The sequence below is a fragment of the Aedes aegypti genome, chromosome 1 (assembly GCF_002204515.2).
Source record: "Aedes aegypti strain LVP_AGWG chromosome 1, AaegL5.0 Primary Assembly, whole genome shotgun sequence".
NCBI lineage: Eukaryota > Metazoa > Arthropoda > Insecta > Diptera > Culicidae > Aedes > Aedes aegypti.
The window spans coordinates 217023010-217044819 of NC_035107.1; the positions used below are offsets into that span (position 1 = coordinate 217023010).

At 39.9% G+C, this 21810-nt stretch overlaps 1 protein-coding gene across 5 annotated transcripts in view; it reads right to left on the reverse strand.

The window, feature by feature from the left end:
- The window catches only part of LOC5569240 (cadherin-23), a 160271-nt gene that overhangs the window by 60542 nt on the left and 77919 nt on the right, over window positions 1-21810 (reverse strand). For all 5 annotated transcript variants that reach the window (XM_021857581.1, XM_021857582.1, XM_021857580.1 and 2 more), the window contains exons 13-15: window positions 16134-16261; window positions 15890-15999; window positions 4348-4477 (exon numbers count right to left, since the gene is read on the reverse strand). In XM_021857581.1, coding sequence (XP_021713273.1) covers window positions 4348-4477; window positions 15890-15999; window positions 16134-16261 — 368 coding nt within the window. The remainder of the gene's footprint in view (window positions 1-4347; window positions 4478-15889; window positions 16000-16133; window positions 16262-21810) is intronic.

Sequence of the window (21810 nt, forward strand, 5' to 3'; positions counted from 1 at the left end):
TATTTGTATTCAACGTGCTTTGTAGAATCATAAATAAATCGCAGGATCCACCAAAAAGGAAAAGGGACGCTGCCGATGATGTTTGCTTGACGCCATGCCAGTGCCAGCGCAATCGAAAACATTGCATTTAGCGAACACAAACTGCCATCGTCCTGGTTGTCGTCCTGCCGTCGTTGATATCTGTAGTTATAACATTAAGAACGCATAAACTAGAATGTCGTACCTTCATCGTTGTAACATTCTTTAGTAAATTAATAACGAATAAACACCATCAACAATCTTACGACAACAGGAAAACTAAATTCGTGACGGTTTTATGCTGTCAATTACCCCACTACCGATGTCGGTAATCTATGAAACCGATTACCGAAATTTCGGTTCAATATTTTACAGTTTTCGGCAACATTGAAAATTCACAGATCCGTCGGTAAAATTGACAGATATATCAAGATTAACCGAAAATCAGCAATTTCAATGACGACGCGCTGTCAAAATGTAGTCGTTTACTGAAACATCGGTAATTTGATGTTTTACCGATCAGTTTCGGTAGTTTTGTTTACCGGACACTCACAGTCTGTTTAAGTGTATGGTTCATGAGTAATTCTTAACGGAGCTCACCATTGAAAGGTTTCCTTTCAGTTTTAGGGGTGTTGAATAATTGGGTGTCTATGCGTATATATTTCTTATCCCCATTACAAACAATAAGAGTTATCTCGGTTCCCCAACACTTTTCATTTTCTGAACTGAAACGGATATTTTAATTAAAAATGCAAAACAATATAGGGTAGATGTATTAATCTTCGCCCCCTCCCTAGTTTTCGCCCCCCTGGTAGAACATTAGCTTGTTCTAGATTGTAATAAAATAAAAATGTTTTACTTTTTAACTTATATAAAAGATTGGAATAAAATATACTTAGTTTCCAAATGTTACTAATTAAAGTAATCTTCTAAACCGCCAAATAATCACATATAAAAATGTGGAAAAAATGATACGCTATTTTTTGCGTTCGTTGAGAAAAGCGTCTATTTTAAAAGGCAAGGAAAACATATTAAGATAACTATTTCATCTTTAAAAAATGAATAGTTCTGATAAGACATGCATCAGCAAGAGACACGAATAGATTTTTTCAACTATTCCAGCAATTATAACCAGTTTTAAACTATTTTTTCAGGGTGGCGAAAACTAAAGCACGTTTTCGTACGATTCTAATCTTCGCCCCTGGCGAAACTACCTGTAACGTTCTTTCAGTGGTGCGTGCATTAATTTTCGCCCCTCCTCGAAATTGTTCGAAAAACAAAACAAACTCATTGATTTATTAACTGTTTACAGGAGGTTACAGGAAGTTTAAAGGATTTTCTAAATGTACCGAATAGTTCCTTCTTCTTGTTATTACGTTTCACTGGGACAGAGCCTGTTCTTAGCTATATATTCTCAGCAGTATTCATATGAGCACTTGCACAGTTATTAGCTGAGAGGTTTCTTTGCATAAGCTGCCATTTTCGTATTCTTTTATTCTGTGGTAAGCACAAAAACACTTTATGCCTAACGAAGTCAATATTATTCCCGTTAAGAATAGATCTTCGACCGACCAGGAATCGAACTCAGACACCTTCAGCATGGCTTTACTTTGTAGACGCGGACGTTACCACTAGAATTAGGTGGGATTAAGAACTTCATTAACGTTTTTCAACCGACTACTAAAATCTGTTTAGTTTACCATAATCTGGTAAAAATCCTGTGCAGTAAATGTGACCATTTCCATAGTAGCATTCACTACAAAGCATTTCAATCCGTGACACCTACCGTTCAGCACAGTGTGGTTCAAATCAAGTTTATTTCTAGTCATAAATATTGCAACTCTGGTTAAATAAATAAATTTTCTTGTGTATTGATGTTGACTACACTTCAAAAAAGTTAACAGATTTATGTAGTCTTGAAAATTGTTGGTGTAGTTCTTAGTTTTACCATACATTCAGTAGTTTCTACAATAAAATTCATTTCAGTGTATGATATTTGTTGCTCATCATTATACAGATAGTCTGTGACGAAGAACAAATTGAACTTATTATTGTCAATCAAATAACCCACCATATTCAGCAAGAATGGAATAGAAACGAAATATGATCAACCGATTTTTAATATTAAATATTATTTTTACCACTACGTGAGTTAATGGGTTTACCGCAGTACTTTTTTTCCGCATTCAGTTTTTGGCACTGCTAACATTATTGAAAACGCTGAATATAATAAATTTCTCCCGAAATAACGGTACTTGATATAATTATTTAAAAAATATTGGAGAACTTTAATGTATGACATATCGGGGTTGATTCCGATATTCTGACATTGGATTATTTCATGTTGGGAAATTTCTCGACTTCCTGGGAATAATAACATATATCCAGGCTTCCGAATTCTCACTCACTCTCACGATAATGGATTTATCCCTCACAGCAATTTTCAGCGATTAGCTGCCTTGCGATTTTATCCGTCCACAAAACAAAGCGAAAATAGATAATTGCACATTTCCGCAGCTGTGAGAAGTTTGTTTTCTCTTTCTCCGATCCATGAAGAACTTTTCCTGTATCCATCGCCACAAGCAGCAGTTGCTTTTATGCACCAAATTAACCACTCCTTTCGTCAAGTTGGGGTGGTAGCATGGTTAGCGTGCACGCATCGTGGTTGTTTTTAGCAATGTTCTAGGTTCGAATCCCGTCGCCGGCACTAGTTTTTGTTTATCCACATAGTGATAATTCTCGGGAGCAGTTGGTGAGCGAAAATATGATGGAGTGAAAAATAAATTATCCCCGGAGTGAAGTAGTTTTCGGTTATCCACCATCGTAGCTCCAGGGAAAATTAGTGTGAGCGATAAAAGATGTTCACGTGAGGAAGCGAAAAAAGCATTCTCCTTACGTGAGAAAAATCGTAGATTTCGCATCATTGATACGAAAATTCAGAACCCTGCATATATCACATAAATGCTACAAGAGCATAAATAATTACTTTGCAATAAATAAAAACAATACATAGTGGAAATCAGGACATTCCATAGCCTTCGTTAGTAGGCGGCTACAAAGCAAATCCATGCTGAAGGTGTCTGAGTTCGATTACCTATCGGTTCAGGATATTTTTGTGATGGAATTTTTATTTGAGTTCCTTGTCCATGAAGTGCCATCGTGCCTGCCACACGGTACAACTGTAGAAATGGCAATCTATGTAAAGAAACCATTTAGTTATGAACTAAGTACTCTTTGAAAATTAAGCTGAGAATCAGGCTCTGTCCTAGTGTGGACGTAATGCCAAAAAGAAAAAGACATAGTGGAAATAGGCAGGATAAGTACCAGTGAAGATGAAAAGTGAGAAGATAATAAGTACTTGATTAAACTATCGAAAACCTGTACTTCAATTAATGGGGGCGAAGATTAGAGCATGGGTGGGGCGAAGATTGAATTTGGGGGGACGAAAATTAAAGCACACCATCAATCCAAAAATTATACTTTTTTCAATAGTAAAACTTTGTTTTGGATAACTTTGCAGCTTGATCATCCTAAAATAACAGATGAATAGTTGAGTAAACCCAATAACATTATTTAATATTGATTAATAGAGTCAGAAATTTATTATTCCTGCGATTACATGGTTTAGGGGGGCGAAATCTAGTGCTTCTACCCTACTCTCCTTTGCGAAGCGCAAGTTTCAAGCCTAACCCGCCAGCCTTTGGCGGTGCAATTTGCGGCAATTATTTTCCCATGAAAACACGACAGCCCACGAATCAGCTAACACAGCCAACACTTCGCTAGAGCTCAATGTTCAACCCGAAGGAAAAGGCTTGAAATAGGAAGAATCTGCACGCATAAAAAAGTTTTCAATTAATTACAGCCGAGGTGTACGCGCGAATAGTAACTCGTTTTGCATAGTCACTCTCTCGCATCACAGGATGGGAAACTTTACTCATTAAACTTATTTATTACCGGAGACCCTCGAATCGTGTACACTTCCATTGCTGCCCGGGTAAAAGGTGGGCCCAATTGTGATGTTTGATAGTTGAATTTGATGATTTTGTTATACGTACATTCTGGTTGTCATTAAGAATTGCTAGTTTCCTTTCTGAAGATTCAAACGCACTTATGGAGTGTTCAAATGTTCAACCTCATTTTGATTAATAACTTTTTTACTCGGGTGACCACACTGGTTTACAAATTATCGGTTTGTCTGAGGGGTTTGTTCAACTTTTGAAGGATGGTAATTTACGGTGACCCTTGCAAGAAGTTTCGAGCGGCAACGGTTTGAGATTTATGATCTTTCAATGGTTGTTGGAAAAAGATTGAGGTTGTTTTTCAACTTACCGGTGAAATCTGTGTCCCAGGGCGAATCCTCCGGTTGGAATTCGGGTTCACCGGTCATGTTGATGAAAGCAATTACTATATTAACCGGTTCGGCTGACTTTCCACCGCCATCAATGGCGTGTACGGTTACCTGCGGGAAGAACAATGGATTGGGGTTGAAATGGTTGGCAGGAGTTATAATAAAGTTTTCCATTCTATATTTGCAATATCAGTTATTAAAAGGCTGGTTCCAAGGATATTCATCAACTTTAAATGTAATCCAGAAGCTTGGAAGCTTCTTTCCAGTAGTTTGGAAGCTTCTTTCCAGAAGCTTGGAAGCTTCTTTCCAGAAGCTTGGAAGCTTCTTTCCAGAAGCTTGGAACCCAAGTAACACAGCTAGTTATACAAGAGTTAAAAATTCCAGTTTTTAACACATTCTGTTGTATTTTTCTAGTGATATTTACTTTATACCTTACACTTGTATAGCTAAAACAGCGCAAAAAATGGCGGCTTTTATAACATCTCATAGGTCTGACAACCACTCATAATCACATACCATTGACGATTTATAAACATACTCTCAACATAATAAAGATGAGAATAAAAGCTATAATGAACTGTTGTTATAATTAGGTTATTTTTCAGCATTAAAGACTCACAATTCAAGTGTATATAACGACATACTTCATGTGCTGTAATTGAACTATTTTAAAGAACAAACTACATATATATGGCACAAGATGACTAGATTATACTACAGACCAATGTTCTGGTTATTGTGACGTTATTTGAAAGCTATATAACTTGCAAAACACAATCATATTACATACTATCTGCTTGAAATGTCCAATCTGCAAAACGAAGGAACTTACAGAAAAAAAAAACACAAAATGGCCTCCAAAAATACATGGCTACCATAACCTGACAAATATTTCCATACTAAAAAATCTAAGATTGTTTTTCATCACGGAGATGAATAAAATTAAAAAGGATGGTGTTCAACGATATTTGAGAAGTTTATTATGCGGATCAAAATTAATGGTGAAACTGTCAATTTCACTTTTCAATAATTCATGGGCCATTATAATTATTTCTAATTGTATAACGAAGCCACCCAAAATTGAGCAGTTTTGTATAATTTTCTTCAATTCTCACGAAAAAATAAGATGGCAGATTTTTAATATGGCTTACAGCGCCGTCCAAAAATATTGGAACGGTTCGATTATTTTATTAAATTTTTCATACTCAATTGTTTTATATCGCTGTCAATGACGCAACTTATCAAATTGATTATGATTTCTAATCAATTTATTTAATTTAATATAATCGATATGGAAATTAAATAGATTCGAAGTAAGGTGATTCAAGCTTTCAACCGGTACTGTAAGCCTTATTATTTTTTTTAGCAAAATGTGAAATGTTCGTGTATGTTGATTCAGATATGAGTTGAAATTACGTTGTAATAACGTCTCCAGAGCATCTTAACTAGAGGATTTAGATTGACTTATAATAACGTTCATAATACATCATAAGAACATATTTTAAACATATTATCTGAAAAATCATTTGATTGTTTTCTCAATAATGTTTATAACACAGAAATAACTTAAATATAGCTTCTTGCTTAGTGGATAGATTTTAATCTGTCAAACGTCAAACATTACTCTACAAATGTCAACAATGTGAAAATTGCAGTAATGTTGAGGTCTGTAACTATTAGTCATTTTCGACGATATTCATCAATTTGAGAGCCTATTCGACTACAATAATTTTGGCCCGCACAGAAGAAACCTGCTTTATTTTAACACTAGTGAAATATACATCATTTGGATCATGTGTTTTCTGCTACCAAAACAAATTTGAAATTATGGTGCCGATATACACAAAACACTCTGGACTACGTGATGTGCCAATCACGGTGTTAAAACCGTGCGTTTATTTTCTAATGTGAATATATCAAAATTCGTTATGTGCATGTGTAAAACACCGAATTCTAGTTGAAGAAGCAAACGCAGTTGGCAGAAGTTTTGTTCACCTAAAAAAAATATTTATTTTGTCAATTCGCAGTACACTCTGAAACCACTCTTTCAGAAGTTTATAGTATCAAACCGATTGTTTTTTTTGTGATAATGAAAAGCAACCGAACTTACAAAACCACCCGCTAACGATTTCCTTACGTTAAATTTTTCTCCACAGGGTTTGATTATGGCATTTTTGTCCCAACTTCAATAATCGATGTTAGCATGACACACAACATGTATCGACAATGATGGGTATATTGATGTTTGAATCTTGTAAAAAAATAGTTTAAAATGCATTATTACAACATACATTTTATTATGTACGTTTGTAGAGCATCCAATCAACCAAGTCAGGTTGTCATTTTTGCATTTTAATGTTTTGGGATGACTTGTTTGCCGAAAGCTATTTTATAACATTTATATAACATAAGATGTTATGATATTCACCATTATAACTCTTATATGACAAGAGCTGCTATCTGCTATCTGAAAAGATGTTTTCGGTGTTACTTGGGAAGCTTCTTTCCAGAAGCTTGAAAGCTTCTTTCCAGAAGCTTGAAAGCTTCTTTCCAGAAGCTTGAAAGCTTCTTTCCAGAAGCTTGGAAGCTTCTTTCCAGAAGCTTGGAAGCTTCTTTCCAGAAGCTTGGAAGTTTCTTCCAGAAGCTTGGAAACTTCTTTCCAGAAGCTTGGAAGCTTCTTTCCAGAAGCTTGGAAGCTTCTTTCCAGAAGCTTGGAAGCTTCTTTCCAGAAGCTTGGAAGCTTCTTTCCAGAAGCTTGGAAGCTTCTTTCCAGAAGCTTGGAAGCTTCTTTCCAGAAGCTTGGAAGCTTCTTTCCAGAAGCTTGGAAGCTTCTTTCCAGAAGCTTGGAAGCTTCTTTCCAGAAGCTTGGAAGCTTCTTTCCAGAAGCTTGGAAGCTTCTCTCCAGAAGCTTGGAAGCTTCCCTCCAGAAGCTTGGAAGCTTCCCTCCAGAAGCTTGGAAGCTTCCCTCCAGAAGCTTGGAAGCTTCTCTCCAGAAGCTTGGAAGCTTCTCTCCAGAAGCTTGGAAGCTTCTCTCCAGAAGCTTGGAAGCTTCTCTCCAGAAGCTTGGAAGCTTCTCTCCAGAAGCTTGGAAGCTTCTCTCCAGAAGCTTGGAAGCTTCTCTCCAGAAGCTTGGAAGCTTCTCTCCAGAAGCTTGGAAGCTTCTCTCCAGAAGCTTGGAAGCTTCTCTCCAGAAGCTTGGAAGCTTCTCTCCAGAAGCTTGGAAGCTTCTCTCCAGAAGCTTGGAAGCTTCTCTCCAGAAGCTTGGAAGCTTCTCTCCAGAAGCTTGGAAGCTTCTCTCCAGAAGCTTGGAAGCTTCTCTCCAGAAGCTTGGAAGCTTCTCTCCAGAAGCTTGGAAGCTTCTCTCCAGAAGCTTGGAAGCTTCTCTCCAGAAGCTTGGAAGCTTCTCTCCAGAAGCTTGGAAGCTTCTCTCCAGAAGCTTGGAAGCTTCTCTCCAGAAGCTTGGAAGCTTCTCTCCAGAAGCTTGGAAGCTTCTCTCCAGAAGCTTGGAAGCTTCTCTCCAGAAGCTTGGAAGCTTCTCTCCAGAAGCTTGGAAGCTTCTCCCCAGAAGCTTGGAAGCTTCTCCCCAGAAGCTTGGAAGCTTCTCCCCAGAAGCTTGGAAGCTTCTCCCCAGAAGCTTGGAAGCTTCTCCCCAGAAGCTTGGAAGCTTCTCCCCAGAAGCTTGGAAGCTTCTCCCCAGAAGCTTGGAAGCTTCTCCCCAGAAGCTTGGAAGCTTCTCCCCAGAAGCTTGGAAGCTTCTCCCCAGAAGCTTGGAATCTTCTCCCCAGAAGCTTGGAAGCTTCTCCCCAGAAGCTTGGAAGCTTCTCCCCAGAAGCTTGGAAGCTTCTCCCCAGAAGCTTGGAAGCTTCTCCCCAGAAGCTTGGAAGCTTCTCCCCAGAAGCTTGGAAGCTTCTCCCCAGAAGCTTGGAAGCTTCTCTCCAGAAGCTTGGAAGCTTCTCTCCAGAAGCTTGGAAGCTTTTCCCCAGAAGCTTGGAAGCTTCTCCCCAGAAGCTTGGAAGCTTCTCCCCAGAAGCTTGGAAGCTTCTCCCCAGAAGCTTGGAAGCTTCTCCCCAGAAGCTTGGAAGCTTCTCCCCAGAAGCTTGGAAGCTTCTCCCCAGAAGCTTGAAAGCTTCTCCCCAGAAGCTTGAAAGCTTCTCCCCAGAAGCTTGGAAGCTTCTCTCCAGAAGCTTGGAAGCTTCTCCCCAGAAGCTTGGAAGCTTCTCCCCAGAAGCTTGGAAGCTTCTCCCCAGAAGCTTGGAAGCTTCTCCCCAGAAGCTTGGAAGCTTCTCTCCAGAAGCTTGGAAGCTTCTCTCCAGAAGCTTGGAAGCTTCTCTCCAGAAGCTTGGAAGCTTCTTGTCAGAAGCTTCGAAGCTTTTTGTCAGAAGCTTCGAAGCTTTTTGTCAGAAGCTTGAAAGCATCTTGTCAGAAGCTTGGAAGCTTCTTGTCAGAAGCTTGGAAGCTTCTTGTCAGTAGCTTGGAAGCTTCTTGTCAGTAGCTTGGAAGCTTCTTGTCAGAAGCTTGGAAGCTTCTTGTCAGAATCTTGGAAGCTTCTTGTCAGAAGCTTGGAAGCTTCTTGTCAGAAGCTTGGAAGCTTCTTGTCAGAAGCTTGGAAGCTTCTTGCCAGAAGCTTGGAAGCTTCTTGTCGGAAGCTTGGAAGCTTCTTGTCAGAAGCTTGGAAGCTTCTTGTCAGAAGCTTGGAAGCTTCTTGTCAGAAGCTTGGAAGCTTCTTGTCAGAAGCTTGGAAGCTTCTTGACAGAAGCTTGGAAGCTTCTTGTCAGAAGCTTGGAAGCTTCTTGTCAGAAGCTTGGAAGCTTCTTGTCAGTAGCTTGGAAGCTTCTTGTCAGTAGCTTGGAAGCTTCTTGTCAGTAGCTTGGAAGCTTCTTGTCAGAAGCCTGGAAGCTTCTTGTCAGAAGCTTGGAAGCTTCTTGTCAGAAGCTTGGAAGCTTCTTGTCAGAAGTTTGGAAGCTTCTTGTCAGAAGCTTGGAAGCTTCTTGTCAGAAGCTTGGAAGCTTCTTGTCAGAAGCTTGGAAGCTTCTTGTCAGAAGCTTGGAAGCTTCTTGTCAGAAGCTTGGAAGCTTCTTGTCAGAAGCTTGGAAGCTTCTTGTCAGAAGCTTGGAAGCTTCTTGTCAGAAGCTTGGAAGCTTCTTGTCAGAAGCTTGGAAGCTTCTTGTCAGAAGCTTGGAAGCTTCTTCCCAGAAGCTTGGAAGCTTCTTCCCAGAAGCTTGGAAGCTTCTTCCCAGAAGCTTGGAAGCTTCTTCCCAGAAGCTTGGAAGCTTCTTTCCAGAAGCTTGGAAGCTTCTTTCCAGAAGCTTGGAAGCTTCTCTCCAGAAGCTTGGAGGCTTCTCTCCAGAAGCTTGGAAGCTTCTCCCCAGAAGCTTGGAAGCTTCTCCCCAGAAGCTTGGAAGCTTCTCCCCAGAAGCTTGGAAGCTTCTCTCCAGAAGCTTGGAAGCTTCTCTCCAGAAGCTTGGAGGCTTCTCTCCAGAAGCTTGGAAGCTTTTCCCCAGAAGCTTGGAAGCTTCTCCCCAGAAGCTTGGAAGCTTCTCCCCAGAAGCTTGGAAGCTTCTCCCCAGTAGCTTGGAAGCTTCTTGTCAGTAGCTTGGAAGCTTCTTGTCAGAAGCTTGGAAGCTTCTTGTCAGAATCTTGGAAGCTTCTTGTCAGAAGCTTGGAAGCTTCTTGTCAGAAGCTTGGAAGCTTCTTGTCGGAAGCTTGGAAGCTTCTTGTCAGAAGCTTGGAAGCTTCTTGTCAGAAGCTTGGAAGCTTCTTGTCAGAAGCTTGGAAGCTTCTTGTCAGAAGCTTGGAAGCTTCTTGTCAGAAGCTTGGAAGCTTCTTGTCAGAAGCTTGGAAGCTTCTTGTCAGAAGCTTGGAAGCTTCTTGTCAGAAGCTTGGAAGCTTCTTGTCAGAAGCTTGGAAGCTTCTTGTCAGAAGCTTGGAAGCTTCTTGTCAGAAGCTTGGAAGCTTCTTGTCAGAAGCTTGGAAGCTTCTTGTCAGAAGCTTGGAAGCTTCTTGTCAGAAGCTTGGAAGCTTCTTGTCAGAAGCTTGGAAGCTTCTTGTCAGTAGCTTGGAAGCTTCTTGTCAGAAGCTTGGAAGCTTCTTGTCAGAATCTTGGAAGCTTCTTGTCAGAAGCTTGGAAGCTTCTTGTCAGAAGCTTGGAAGCTTCTTGTCAGAAGCTTGGAAGCTTCTTGTCGGAAGCTTGGAAGCTTCTTGTCAGAAGCTTGGAAGCTTCTTGTCAGAAGCTTGGAAGCTTCTTGTCAGAAGCTTGGAAGCTTCTTGTCAGTAGCTTGGAAGCTTCTTGTCAGAAGCTTGGAAGCTTCTTGTCAGAATCTTGGAAGCTTCTTGTCAGAAGCTTGGAAGCTTCTTGTCAGAAGCTTGGAAGCTTCTTGTCAGAAGCTTGGAAGCTTCTTGTCGGAAGCTTGGAAGCTTCTTGTCGGAAGCTTGGAAGCTTCTTGTCGGAAGCTTGGAAGCTTCTTGTCAGAAGCTTGGAAGCTTCTTGTCAGAAGCTTGGAAGCTTCTTGTCAGAAGCTTGGAAGCTTCTTGTCAGAAGCTTGGAAGCTTCTTGTCAGAAGCTTGGAAGCTTCTTGTCAGAAGCTTGGAAGCTTCTTGTCAGAAGCTTGGAAGCTTCTTGTCAGTAGCTTGGAAGCTTCTTGTCAGTAGCTTGGAAGCTTCTTGTCAGTAGCTTGGAAGCTTCTTGTCAGAAGCTTGGAAGCTTCTTGTCAGAAGCTTGGAAGCTTCTTGTCAGAAGCTTGGAAGCTTCTTGTCAGAAGCTTGGAAGCTTCTTGTCAGAAGCTTGGAAGCTTCTTGTCAGAAGCTTGGAAGCTTCTTGTCAGAAGCTTGGAAGCTTCTTGTCAGAAGCTTGGAAGCTTCTTGTCAGAAGCTTGGAAGCTTCTTGTCAGAAGCTTGGAAGCTTCTTGTCAGAAGCTTGGAAGCTTCTTGTCAGAAGCTTGGAAGCTTCTTGTCAGAAGCTTGGAAGCTTCTTGTCAGAAGCTTGGAAGCTTCTTGTCAGAAGCTTGGAAGCTTCTTGTCAGAAGCTTGGAAGCTTGGAAGCTTCTTGTCAGAAGCTTGGAAGCTTCTTGTCAGAAGCTTGGAAGCTTCTTGTCAGAAGCTTGGAAGCTTCTTGTCAGAAGCTTGGAAGCTTCTTGTCAGAAGCTTGGAAGCTTCTTGTCAGAAGCTTGGAAGCTTCTTGTCAGAAGCTTGGAAGCTTCTTGTCAGAAGCTTGGAAGCTTCTTGTCAGAAGCTTGGAAGCTTCTTGTCAGAAGCTTGGAAGCTTCTTGTCAGAAGCTTGGAAGCTTCTTGTCAGAAGCTTGGAAGCTTCTTGTCAGAAGCTTGGAAGCTTCTTGTCAGAAGCTTGGAAGCTTCTTGTCAGAAGCTTGGAAGCTTCTTGTCAGAAGCTTGGAAGCTTCTTGTCAGAAGCTTGGAAGCTTCTTGTCAGAAGCTTGGAAGCTTCTTGTCAGAAGCTTGGAAGCTTCTGTCAGAAGCTTGGAAGCTTCTTGTCAAGAAGCTTGGAAGCTTCTTGTCAGAAGCTTGGAAGCTTCTTGTCAGAAGCTTGGAAGCTTCTTGTCAGAAGCTTGGAAGCTTCTTGTCAGAAGCTTGGAAGCTTCTTGTCAGAAGCTTGGAAGCTTCTTGTCAGAAGCTTGGAAGCTTCTTGTCAGAAGCTTGGAAGCTTCTTGTCAGAAGCTTGGAAGCTTCTTGTCAGAAGCTTGGAAGCTTCTTGTCAGAAGCTTGGAAGCTTCTTGTCAGAAGCTTGGAAAGCTTCTTGTCAGAAGCTTGGAAGCTTCTTGTCAGAAGCTTGGAAGCTTCTTGTCAGAAGCTTGGAAGCTTCTTGTCAGAAGCTTGGAAGCTTCTTGTCAGAATCTTGGAAGCTTCTTGTCAGAAGCTTGGAAGCTTCTTGTCAGAAGCTTGGAAGCTTCTTGTCAGAAGCTTGGAAGCTTCTTGTCAGAAGCTTGGAAGCTTCTTGTCGAAGCTTGGAAGCTTCTTGTCAGAAGCTTGGAAGCTTCTTGTCAGAAGCTTGGAAGCTTCTTGTCAGAAGCTTGGAAGCTTCTTGTCAGAAGCTTGGAAGCTTCTTGTCAGAAGCTTGGAAGCTTCTTGTCAGAAGCTTGGAAGCTTCTTGTCAGGAAGCTTGGAAGCTTCTTGTCAGAAGCTTTGGAAGCTTCTTGTCAGAAGCTTGGAAGCTTCTTGTCAGAAGCTTGGAAGCTTCTTGTCAGAAGCTTGGAAGCTTCTTGTCAGAAGCTTGGAAGCTTCTTGTCAGAAAGCTTGGAAGCTTCTTGTCGAAGCTTGGAAGCTTCTTGTCAGAAGCTTGGAAGCTTCTTGTCAGAAGCTTGGAAGCTTCTTGTCAGAAGCTTGGAAGCTTCTTTGTCAGAAGCTTGGAAGCTTCTTGTCAGAAGCTTGGAGCTTCTTGTCAGAAGCTTTGGAAGCTTCTTGTCAGAAGCTTGGAAGCTTCTTGTCAGAAGCTGGAGTTCTTGTCAGAAGCTTGGAAGCTTCTTGTCAGAAGCTTGGAAGCTTCTTGTCAGAAGCTTGGAAGCTTCTGTCAGAGCTTGGAAGCTTCTTGTTCAGAAGCTTGGAAGCTTCTTGTCAGAAGCTTGGAAGCTTCTTGTCAGAAGCTTGGAAGCTTCTTGTCAGAAGCTTGGAAGCTTCTTGTCAGAAGCTTGGAAGCTTCTTGTCAGAAGCTTGGAAGCTTCTTGTCAGAAGCTTGGAAGCTTCTTGTCAGAAGCTTGGAAGCTTCTTGTCAGAAGCTTGGAAGCTTCTTGTCAGAAGCTTGGAAGCTTCTTGTCAGAAGCTTGGAAGCTTCTTGTCAGAAGCTTGGAAGCTTCTTGTCAGAAGCTTGGAAGCTTCTTGTCAGAAGCTTGGAAGCTTCTTGTCAGAAGCTTGGAAGCTTCTTGTCAGAAGCTTGGAAGCTTCTTGTCAGAAGCTTGGAAGCTTCTTGTCAGAAGCTTGGAAGCTTCTTGTCAGAAGCTTGGAAGCTTCTTGTCAGAAGCTTGGAAGCTTCTTGTCAGAAGCTTGGAAGCTTCTTGTCAGAAGCTTGGAAGCTTCTTGTCAGAAGCTTGGAAGCTTCTTGTCAGAAGCTTGGAAGCTTCCTTGTCAGAAGCTTGGAAGCTTCTTGTCAGAAGCTTGGAAGCTTCTTGTCAGAAGCTTGGAAGCTTCTTGTCAGAAGCTTGGAAGCTTCTTGTCAGAAGCTTGGAAGCTTCTTGTCAGAAAGCTTGGAAGCTTCTTGTCAGAAGCTTGGAAGCTTCTTGTCAGAAGCTTGGAAGCTTCTTGTCAGAAGCTTGGAAGCTTCTTGTCAGAAGCTTGGAAGCTTCTTGTCAGAAGCTTGGAAGCTTTCTTGTCGGAGAGCTTGGAAGCTTCTTGTCAGAAGCTTGGAAGCTTCTTGTCAGAAGCTTGAAGCTTCTTGTCAGAAGCTTGGAAGCTTCTTGTCAGAAGCTGGAAGCTTCTTGTCAGAAAGCTTGGAAGCTTCTTGTCAGAAGCTTGGAGCTTCTGTCAGAAGCTTGGAAGCTTCTTGTCAGAAGCTTGGAAGCTTCTTGTCAGAAGCTTGGAAGCTTCTTGTCAGAAGCTTGGAAGCTTCTTGTCAGAAGCTTGGAAGCTTCTTGTCAGAAGCTTGGAAGCTTCTTGTCGGAAGCTTGGGAAGCTTCTTGTCGGAAGCTTGGAAGCTTCTTGTCAGAAGCTTGGAAGCTTCTTGTCAGAAGCTTGGAAGCTTCTTGTCAGAAGCTTGGAAGCTTCTTGTCAGAAGCTTGGAAGCTTCTTGTCAGAAGCTTGGAAGCTTCTTGTCAGAAGCTTGGAAGCTTCTTGTCAGAAGCTTGGAAGCTTCTTGTCAGAAGCTTGGAAGCTTCTTGTCAGTAGCTTGGAAGCTTCTTGTCAGTAGCTTGGAAGCTTCTTGTCAGTAGCTTGGAAGCTTCTTGTCAGAAGCTTGGAAGCTTCTTGTCAGAAGCTTGGAAGCTTCTTGTCAGAAGCTTGGAAGCTTCTTGTCAGAAGCTTGGAAGCTTCTTGTCAGAAGCTTGGAAGCTTCTTGTCAGAAGCTTGGAAGCTTCTTGTCAGAAGCTTGGAAGCTTCTTGTCAGAAGCTTGGAAGCTTCTTGTCAGAAGCTTGGAAGCTTCTTGTCAGAAGCTTGGAAGCTTCTCTTCTTGTCAGAAGCTTGGAAGCTTCTTGTCAGAAGCTTGGAAGCTTCTTGTCAGAAGCTTGGAAGCTTCTTGTCAGAAGCTTGGAAGCTTCTTGTCAGAAGCTTGGAAGCTTTAACTTGGTTGTCAGAAGCTTGGAAGCTTCTTGTCAGAAGCTTGGAAGCTTCTTGTCAGAAGCTTGGAAGCTTCTTGTCAGAAGCTTGGAAGCTTCTTGTCAGAAGCTTGGAAGCTTCTTGTCAGAAGCTTGGAAGCTTCTTGTCAGTAGCTTGGAAGCTTCTTGTCAGAAGCTTGGAAGCTTCTTGTCAGAAGCTTGGAAGCTTCTTGTCAGAAGCTTGGAAGCTTCTTGTCAGAAGCTTGGAAGCTTCTTGTCAGAAGCTTGGAAGCTTCTTGTCAGAAGCTTGGAAGCTTCTTGTCAGAAGCTTGGAAGCTTCTTGTCAGAAGCTTGGAAGCTTCTTGTCAGAAGCTTGGAAGCTTCTTGTCAGAAGCTTGGAAGCTTCTTGTCAGAAGCTTGGAAGCTTCTTGTCAGAAGCTTGGAAGCTTCTTGTCAGAAGCTTGGAAGCTTCTTGTCAGAAGCTTGGAAGCTTCTTGTCAGAAGCTTGGAAGCTTCTTGTCAGAAGCTTGGAAGCTTCTTGTCAGAAGCTTGGAAGCTTCTTGTCAGAAGCTTGGAAGCTTCTTGTCAGAAGCTTGGAAGCTTCTTGTCAGAAGCTTGGAAGCTTTCCTTGGTTTCAGAAGCTTGGAAGCTTCTTGTCAGAAGCTTGGAAGCTTCTTGTCAGAAGCTTGGAAGCTTCTTGTCAGAAGCTTGGAAGCTTCTTGTCAGAAGCTTGGAAGCTTCTTCCCAGAAGCTTGGAAGCTTCTTCCCAGAAGCTTGGAAGCTTCTTCCCAGAAGCTTGGAAGCTTCTTTCCAGAAGCTTGGAAGCTTCTTTCCAGATACTTTTCAGAAGAAGCTTTTTTCTAGAAACTTTTCTGAAGAAGCTTTTTTCCAGAAGCTTGTATAGATCGGTTGTTGTTGAAGGATGATAACCATTAAAAGAGCAGAATGTAAGACTTATAATGCGAACCCATTAGGTACCATCCTACTATTATGGTTCATATAAAGTTATAATTCAATTTTCCAAGTGCATATTGTGAATATTGCTTACTGAACTGTTTCAAGTACTCGTGAATTTTACTTCAGATCAATAGTTAAGAATATTTGAACCTTGCACATTCGAGTCACATATACTCTCATTCATAGCTGATAAAAGTCATGTAAACGTGACATCTATTAAAGCTTGTCTGTCTTTCGGAAGGGACTCTGTTCTCCATCTCTTGAATTCCGTATGCTACCTTGACCCAACTATAATCCACTCTAAACCCACCCCCAGAAAGAGCATCACCCGCAATTGAAATAGTCCGATACATATCCATAACTGCAACTACTCACCCGATAGGAGCGGGCTTGGATTGCGACAGCGTTGGCCAACTCCAACCTCACCGTATGCTTGTCGATTGTCGTCAGCTGGAAGTACACATGATCCTGGGGTTCCTGTGAATCTAGCGGAAACAGAAAGAAAACGAATTGCGAAAGGTAAGAAATCATGTCCATATAGCAGATTCCGTCGGAACGAAACTGCAAATTCAGGAAATAAATCAATTTGGCTCATGTCTCACGAGGGCGCCCTTCGTACCGTCTTGGCTTTGCAAGCTGAAGCTGACCACCCCGAAGCTTCCTCCGTCCGTATCGGTGGCCCGGAAGTTCTGAACCGTGTTGCCCTGTGTGTCCACCAGTGGTTGGCCGTTGGTCAACGATTCAAACCTGTTGGGACGAGAGAGAGAGATAGAGAGTGGGCAACCGCAAATGGAAAATCAATTACAATCGACACTTTGTCGGTTTGAATTACTTGTATTTTTGCAAGGGAATGAGATATGGATTGGTTTGGAACCGTCCGATTCCCATAATGATCGTTTGGAATAATCAGATTTTGAAATTCTGCTCTTGAAGTTGAAAGAAACTGTAGAGCTCCCCATCACTTCATTAATTGAGGGGTCATTGAGGGAGGGAACTTTCAGATTGTTATGCGAAAAATTGATGAAAAATTATTTTCATATTTCATACAAAAATCACACGAAGATATGAGAGGGAGTAAAAATGATCTTTAGTAATTAATGGGCAGCTTCTTTATAGAATTGAAGATTCGTTTTGTCCATATAAATCAATATCCTGGTCAACGAGAGCTAACATTGAAACAGTTATGGAAGGCGCTGTCTTGTTATAAACCGCCATAAAATTCTTATTGAATTGTTGAAAATTTCCGTAGTTTTTCAAAACTCTTCGAAATATTCATCAAAGAATGTAGCTAGTCATATCTTTATAAATTTCTCTAGTAAATGCTTTGAGGCAAACCAGCTGAATGGCTTAATTTTCAATAAACTTCATCAATCTAGGGTGTGGCTTATTTTCCAAAATTTTTCGTAGTCAAAATTTACAACGTGGGAAATCATTATCGGTCCCAAAATAACATCCTGTGAAAAAATGAGAATTTTTAGTAAAAGTTTAGAGGTGGTGCATAGGACGTAAGCGGTTTTACCCTTTTTAGTGTACTTTCATAATTTTATGTATACGTTTAAGCTTGTTTTGGTGATTTTTAGGCTCTTAAGGGCAAAAAACAGCTCAGAGTTGCGATATTTAACTCCTTAGGGTGAAATTTGACGAAATATCTTCTACGCATAAGATTGTTGGCCATTAGGTAGGTTACACTAACTGACTACCATGATCCTGAATAACCATATGAATACCGTCGTTGGGGGTGAGAATGGGTCAAAAAGAGATATGTACGATTTATTTATTGAAGAACTATCGCAATTTTAATCCAATTAACTTCAAATTTGATGTGTATGTTCTTTGATAATGCATTAACAACTGTTCAAAAAATCAAAACAAAAATATTTATTCACAACGGCACCACAAGTGAATGAAAAATGACCCAATCTCACCCCATAGAGGGGGTGATATTGGGTCACTGTAATTGAAATAACTTGTTTTTGAGAATGTGATTGCAAAACCATTCACAGCTGAAAAATATTGATAAAATAAGATGCAAACAAGGCGAAAAGATATCTAAGATGTTTCACAGGTATGCTAAGCCCACTTAATAGAACGATTATACAAAACAATTGAAGAGCTATGAGAAAAAAATATGCAAACCCAACATTTATCGTCAAGTTTACATCAATTTTCTTGTTTTTTCCCTCAAATTGTCTTCAAAGTCTCGAGCCACTTCAGTTTCCCCAAAGATGTACTGAAATAGTAATTATTTGAAACCTTCGCAAATAGTTGAATTTCGGTGCGACATTCCACGATCAATACATTTCAGGCAGATATTGACATCATAAACCCAGTATTTCAGCGATCTAACTCATTTGTACTTCTGTGTGATGTTTCTATAATATGAAAACACTGATAAACAATTATATTTCAAAAAAAAAAAAAATCCATTTGATAAAAATTTACGATGTTGCTGCGCACGAAACACAGTTGCTGGTTTGAAAAGATGTCAAAATGCGTTGCATTGTTATTCAATACACGGAATACTCAAGTAGACTTTTTTGATGTTTCTGAGATGCTGTATTTAGAAAGCATAAACACATCTGAATGAAAAAAGAGAACACCCGGCACCGTAAAATGTAAAAAAGTGGACTTTCAATTTCGTTTACTATTGTTCTTGCTTGACCCAATCTCACCCCCATTTTAGATGTTATAGTCACCGTACCGAAAAAAATGAAATTTTCGTGGAAAAATCAAATAGATTCCGGAAAAAACGTGTGAAGTGTAATGAAAAGACTTTCAATCTTCTACTAATATAACGATAAAAGTTAAAGTTCATGCGTGATACTTTGCAAAAGAGAAATTTAATGTTGTAATTTTTATCTTGTTTCAACGTACAAGTTTATTGATAAAGTAAACAAAAACTACTATTTCTAAAAATGTATATTGTGATGAATTACGTGTTATTATGTGTTCCCTAACATATGAATTATTAATTTTAGTAATATCAGCGTTTATAGCTGAAATATTTCATAGGTAATATTTTTCCGTTTTGACCCAATCTCACCCCCTAGACCCATTGTCACCCCCATCGACGGTAGTTGGAGAGTACTCCTATGCTATTAGAATGGAAAAAAGACCAAAGGAAAAAGAAAAAAAAAGAAGAAAGAACACAAAAGAATGTAAAGTGGGGTGGGTTAAATTGATGGGAGGGTGTTACTTATATTTCATTGAGTTTAATTGGAGGTTCTTGAAAAAAGCTAAGTATGCTGTTTCGCTCAAGAAAGTGAAAAAAAATCCTTGACGGAATGGGACAAGGAATTTCCTACATATAGCTGTATTTGAAATGATATTTCTTCTCAACTGCGTACTGCGATCAGAGAAATGAGATTTTCTTGACCATTTCTTGGAAGAAATTTTCCACCCATCTAGATAGGCGATTACTTTTCTTGTCAGCAGCAAACCAGACTTTATGCAAAAGAAAAATGTTTCTATGAAAAAACGAATATAATCATATTAATTGCTTTTGACTATTAATCGCCACCAAAATATGTGAAGCAATTTTCTTTAAATAGTAACGGCTAAAATTTCTTCAACCCGTTCATGAGAAGTTGCATTATTATTCTCCTGGTAGATGAAGAGTAATACTGGTCCATATATACACTTTATACGCAATGCGAACTGTTGTACTTCGATGATTACCTGATTGTACGACATTTCCCAGAATGACGTTCCCAGAATGACATTCCCCAGAACGCCATTCCGCAGAAAACCATTCCCCAGAAAAAAAAAATACAAGAGATTTTTGGACTGTCAAAATCCAGGTAAATGGTAAATTGTAAATAATGAGCACATTTAACTTAAATTCGAGGAAAAACCAAATTATAGTTCTCATAGGTAAAACATTTGAGTTTTGTTTTTTTTAAAGACAGCACTTCCAATTTGTTGCAGTCTTCTATTTAATAATTAAAAATCTTTAAATCGAAACATCAATACACTAATCAAATATAGCGCACCCTATGGTCGGAAATGTAATTAGAATCTCTACAGGAGATAAACATCGAATGTATTTTTATTGTTGGGAAGATATTAAATGTTGATTATTAAATATTAAACACGCTTAGCCTGCTCAACGCAACGCATGTGTTAAAATTACACAGAATGAGGCAAACAATGCAGGACTCTCTGGCTGAGTGAAAATTCTGTGTAAGTCGCACTCATGCTATGTGTGACCGATGTGTTGGCCATTGGCTGTGCGCGGATCGATGGAAATGGAACTGTCAGTCATCTCCCGCGCGGCAGCAAACAGTTGGCCGTTCACGGAGAACAAAATATAGTGTTCGTAATCATTTTTCCGGTCAATTTAACTATATTTTAAGATTAATTTGGAGATAACTAAAAATATAGTTGAATTGACGGTATATTGTTAAACATAACTATACCATATAGTTGTTGAAAACTATATTTTTGATTGAATTTACAAACGTCAAACGTCAAAATTTAACTATATTTTAGTTGACTCAAAGAGAATTTTATTGAGTTTACAATATTTTGCAATGTTTACTCAGCATTTTGTTCTGCTGTATCAACATATCTAAAAAGATTCGGTGCTGCTTTATCGATCTAAAAAAAACATTGCAAAAATGAAAACAAAGGGCATGTCGACAAACTTGATATGTGGTCTCCTGCGTGAGAGGTGGTCATCTTAGCACCTACACTATTCCTTGCAAGTTAGAAGTAAGTAGATTCGTGAGCATGACTTGAAGTCTAGGGTGGTGAATGTTTCCGAATAGTGATAATTATCTAAATTATAATTGTTATAAATACAAGTGGATAGCTCAATCAAAGAAGTGTGTGTATTTGATTTGACGTTAATTTTGTGTTGGCGTAAGTTAAATTTATTTCGAAACAACTATTTGTGCGTAAGTTAAAGTAATTGACAGGATTGTAATCTTAACATACAGAAATTCTTCTGCGTGTTGGTAAGATGGGGAGTTTTCAGGGATTTTTTCCAGCGAAAAGCCGGAAGATGGTCGAAAATGAGAAAGTTTTTCCCCCATTTGCTTTCGCTTCGGCTATTCGAATGAAAAAATCTCTGAAAAACTTAAAAATCGGAATGTTTTTTTAATGTTTTCAGAAGCAAAACAAACATGGAAGCGAATTCCGCATTCCAAGCGTTCCTCCTCTGTGCGCATTTCACTCATTCGGTTTGTTTACCACCGTTTGCACAAAACTGTGTAGGGGAAGGGTTGGTAAAATGAACACCTTAAGGGTATCATCTTGTTTCTGATAGAAAACGAGGAATATGTATAGTTTTATCGCACACGATCAAAAACAGGGATGTTAGCTAAAGCAGCAACACGAATTCAGACCAAAATAGCTAAATTTTCACATATTTTTATCACTAGCAAAAACCAATTGAAATGTTCATTTTACCTGCACTATGTGGGTAAAATGAACAGCTGTTGGTGGTAAAATGAACATCATGCAAAAAACGTGAGCAAAACTAATATTTTTAGCAATTTTCGCTACATTCCCGAAAATATATCTATAAATGATTGTAGCCCATTCAAAAAGAAATGTAAAAGTTTCAGATTTGACATCACATCACAACGATATTCCCATCACTTAAAAACCTCAAGACCTCCGAGCCAAAAGTTACGTCAGCTCCAATTTTCAAACGTGGTTTTCTAAAATCTTAATTTTCATTAATATTTTCACTACGATTGAACTCCGTATCAATCCGAACACTCGGATTTATGCTCTAAATCGTCCGTGCATGATAAAAATTCATTGAAATTTGTTTTTTCTCGGTAAAAGGCACGGTGTTCATTTTACCACCCCTGTTCATTTTACCACCACTTCCCCTACAGCCCCCTTTGCACAGAATCTGTGCTGCATGAAGAGAGGCTGATTTTGTGTACTCGGCACTCATTTCTGAGCGGATGAAGTTTAGCGTGTGTAAAAAGTAGATTGGATTTGGATTGTATTTGGATTGGATTTTCGTTCAACTTAGATTGAATTTGAATGTGATTTAGAAAGTATTTCATTTTGATTGGATTTTGTTTAAGGTGAAATCAAATTTGGATTTCATCTGGTTCAGAATAGGGTCCTAAAGCCCTGTCCCAATTTTAGTGCCAAACGCTTAAGTTTAGGCCAAGAACCCATGTTTACTCAATGAAGATCGGTTTGAAATGTGGTTGCGAGTGGACGCGTGTGTGAAGTGCTCCCGAGTACGGCGTGTTTTTCCGCTGCAATGTGCTGTGATATATTTCTGGATCCAAAAACTTGCAATAGACGCATTAGGAAGATTTTTCATA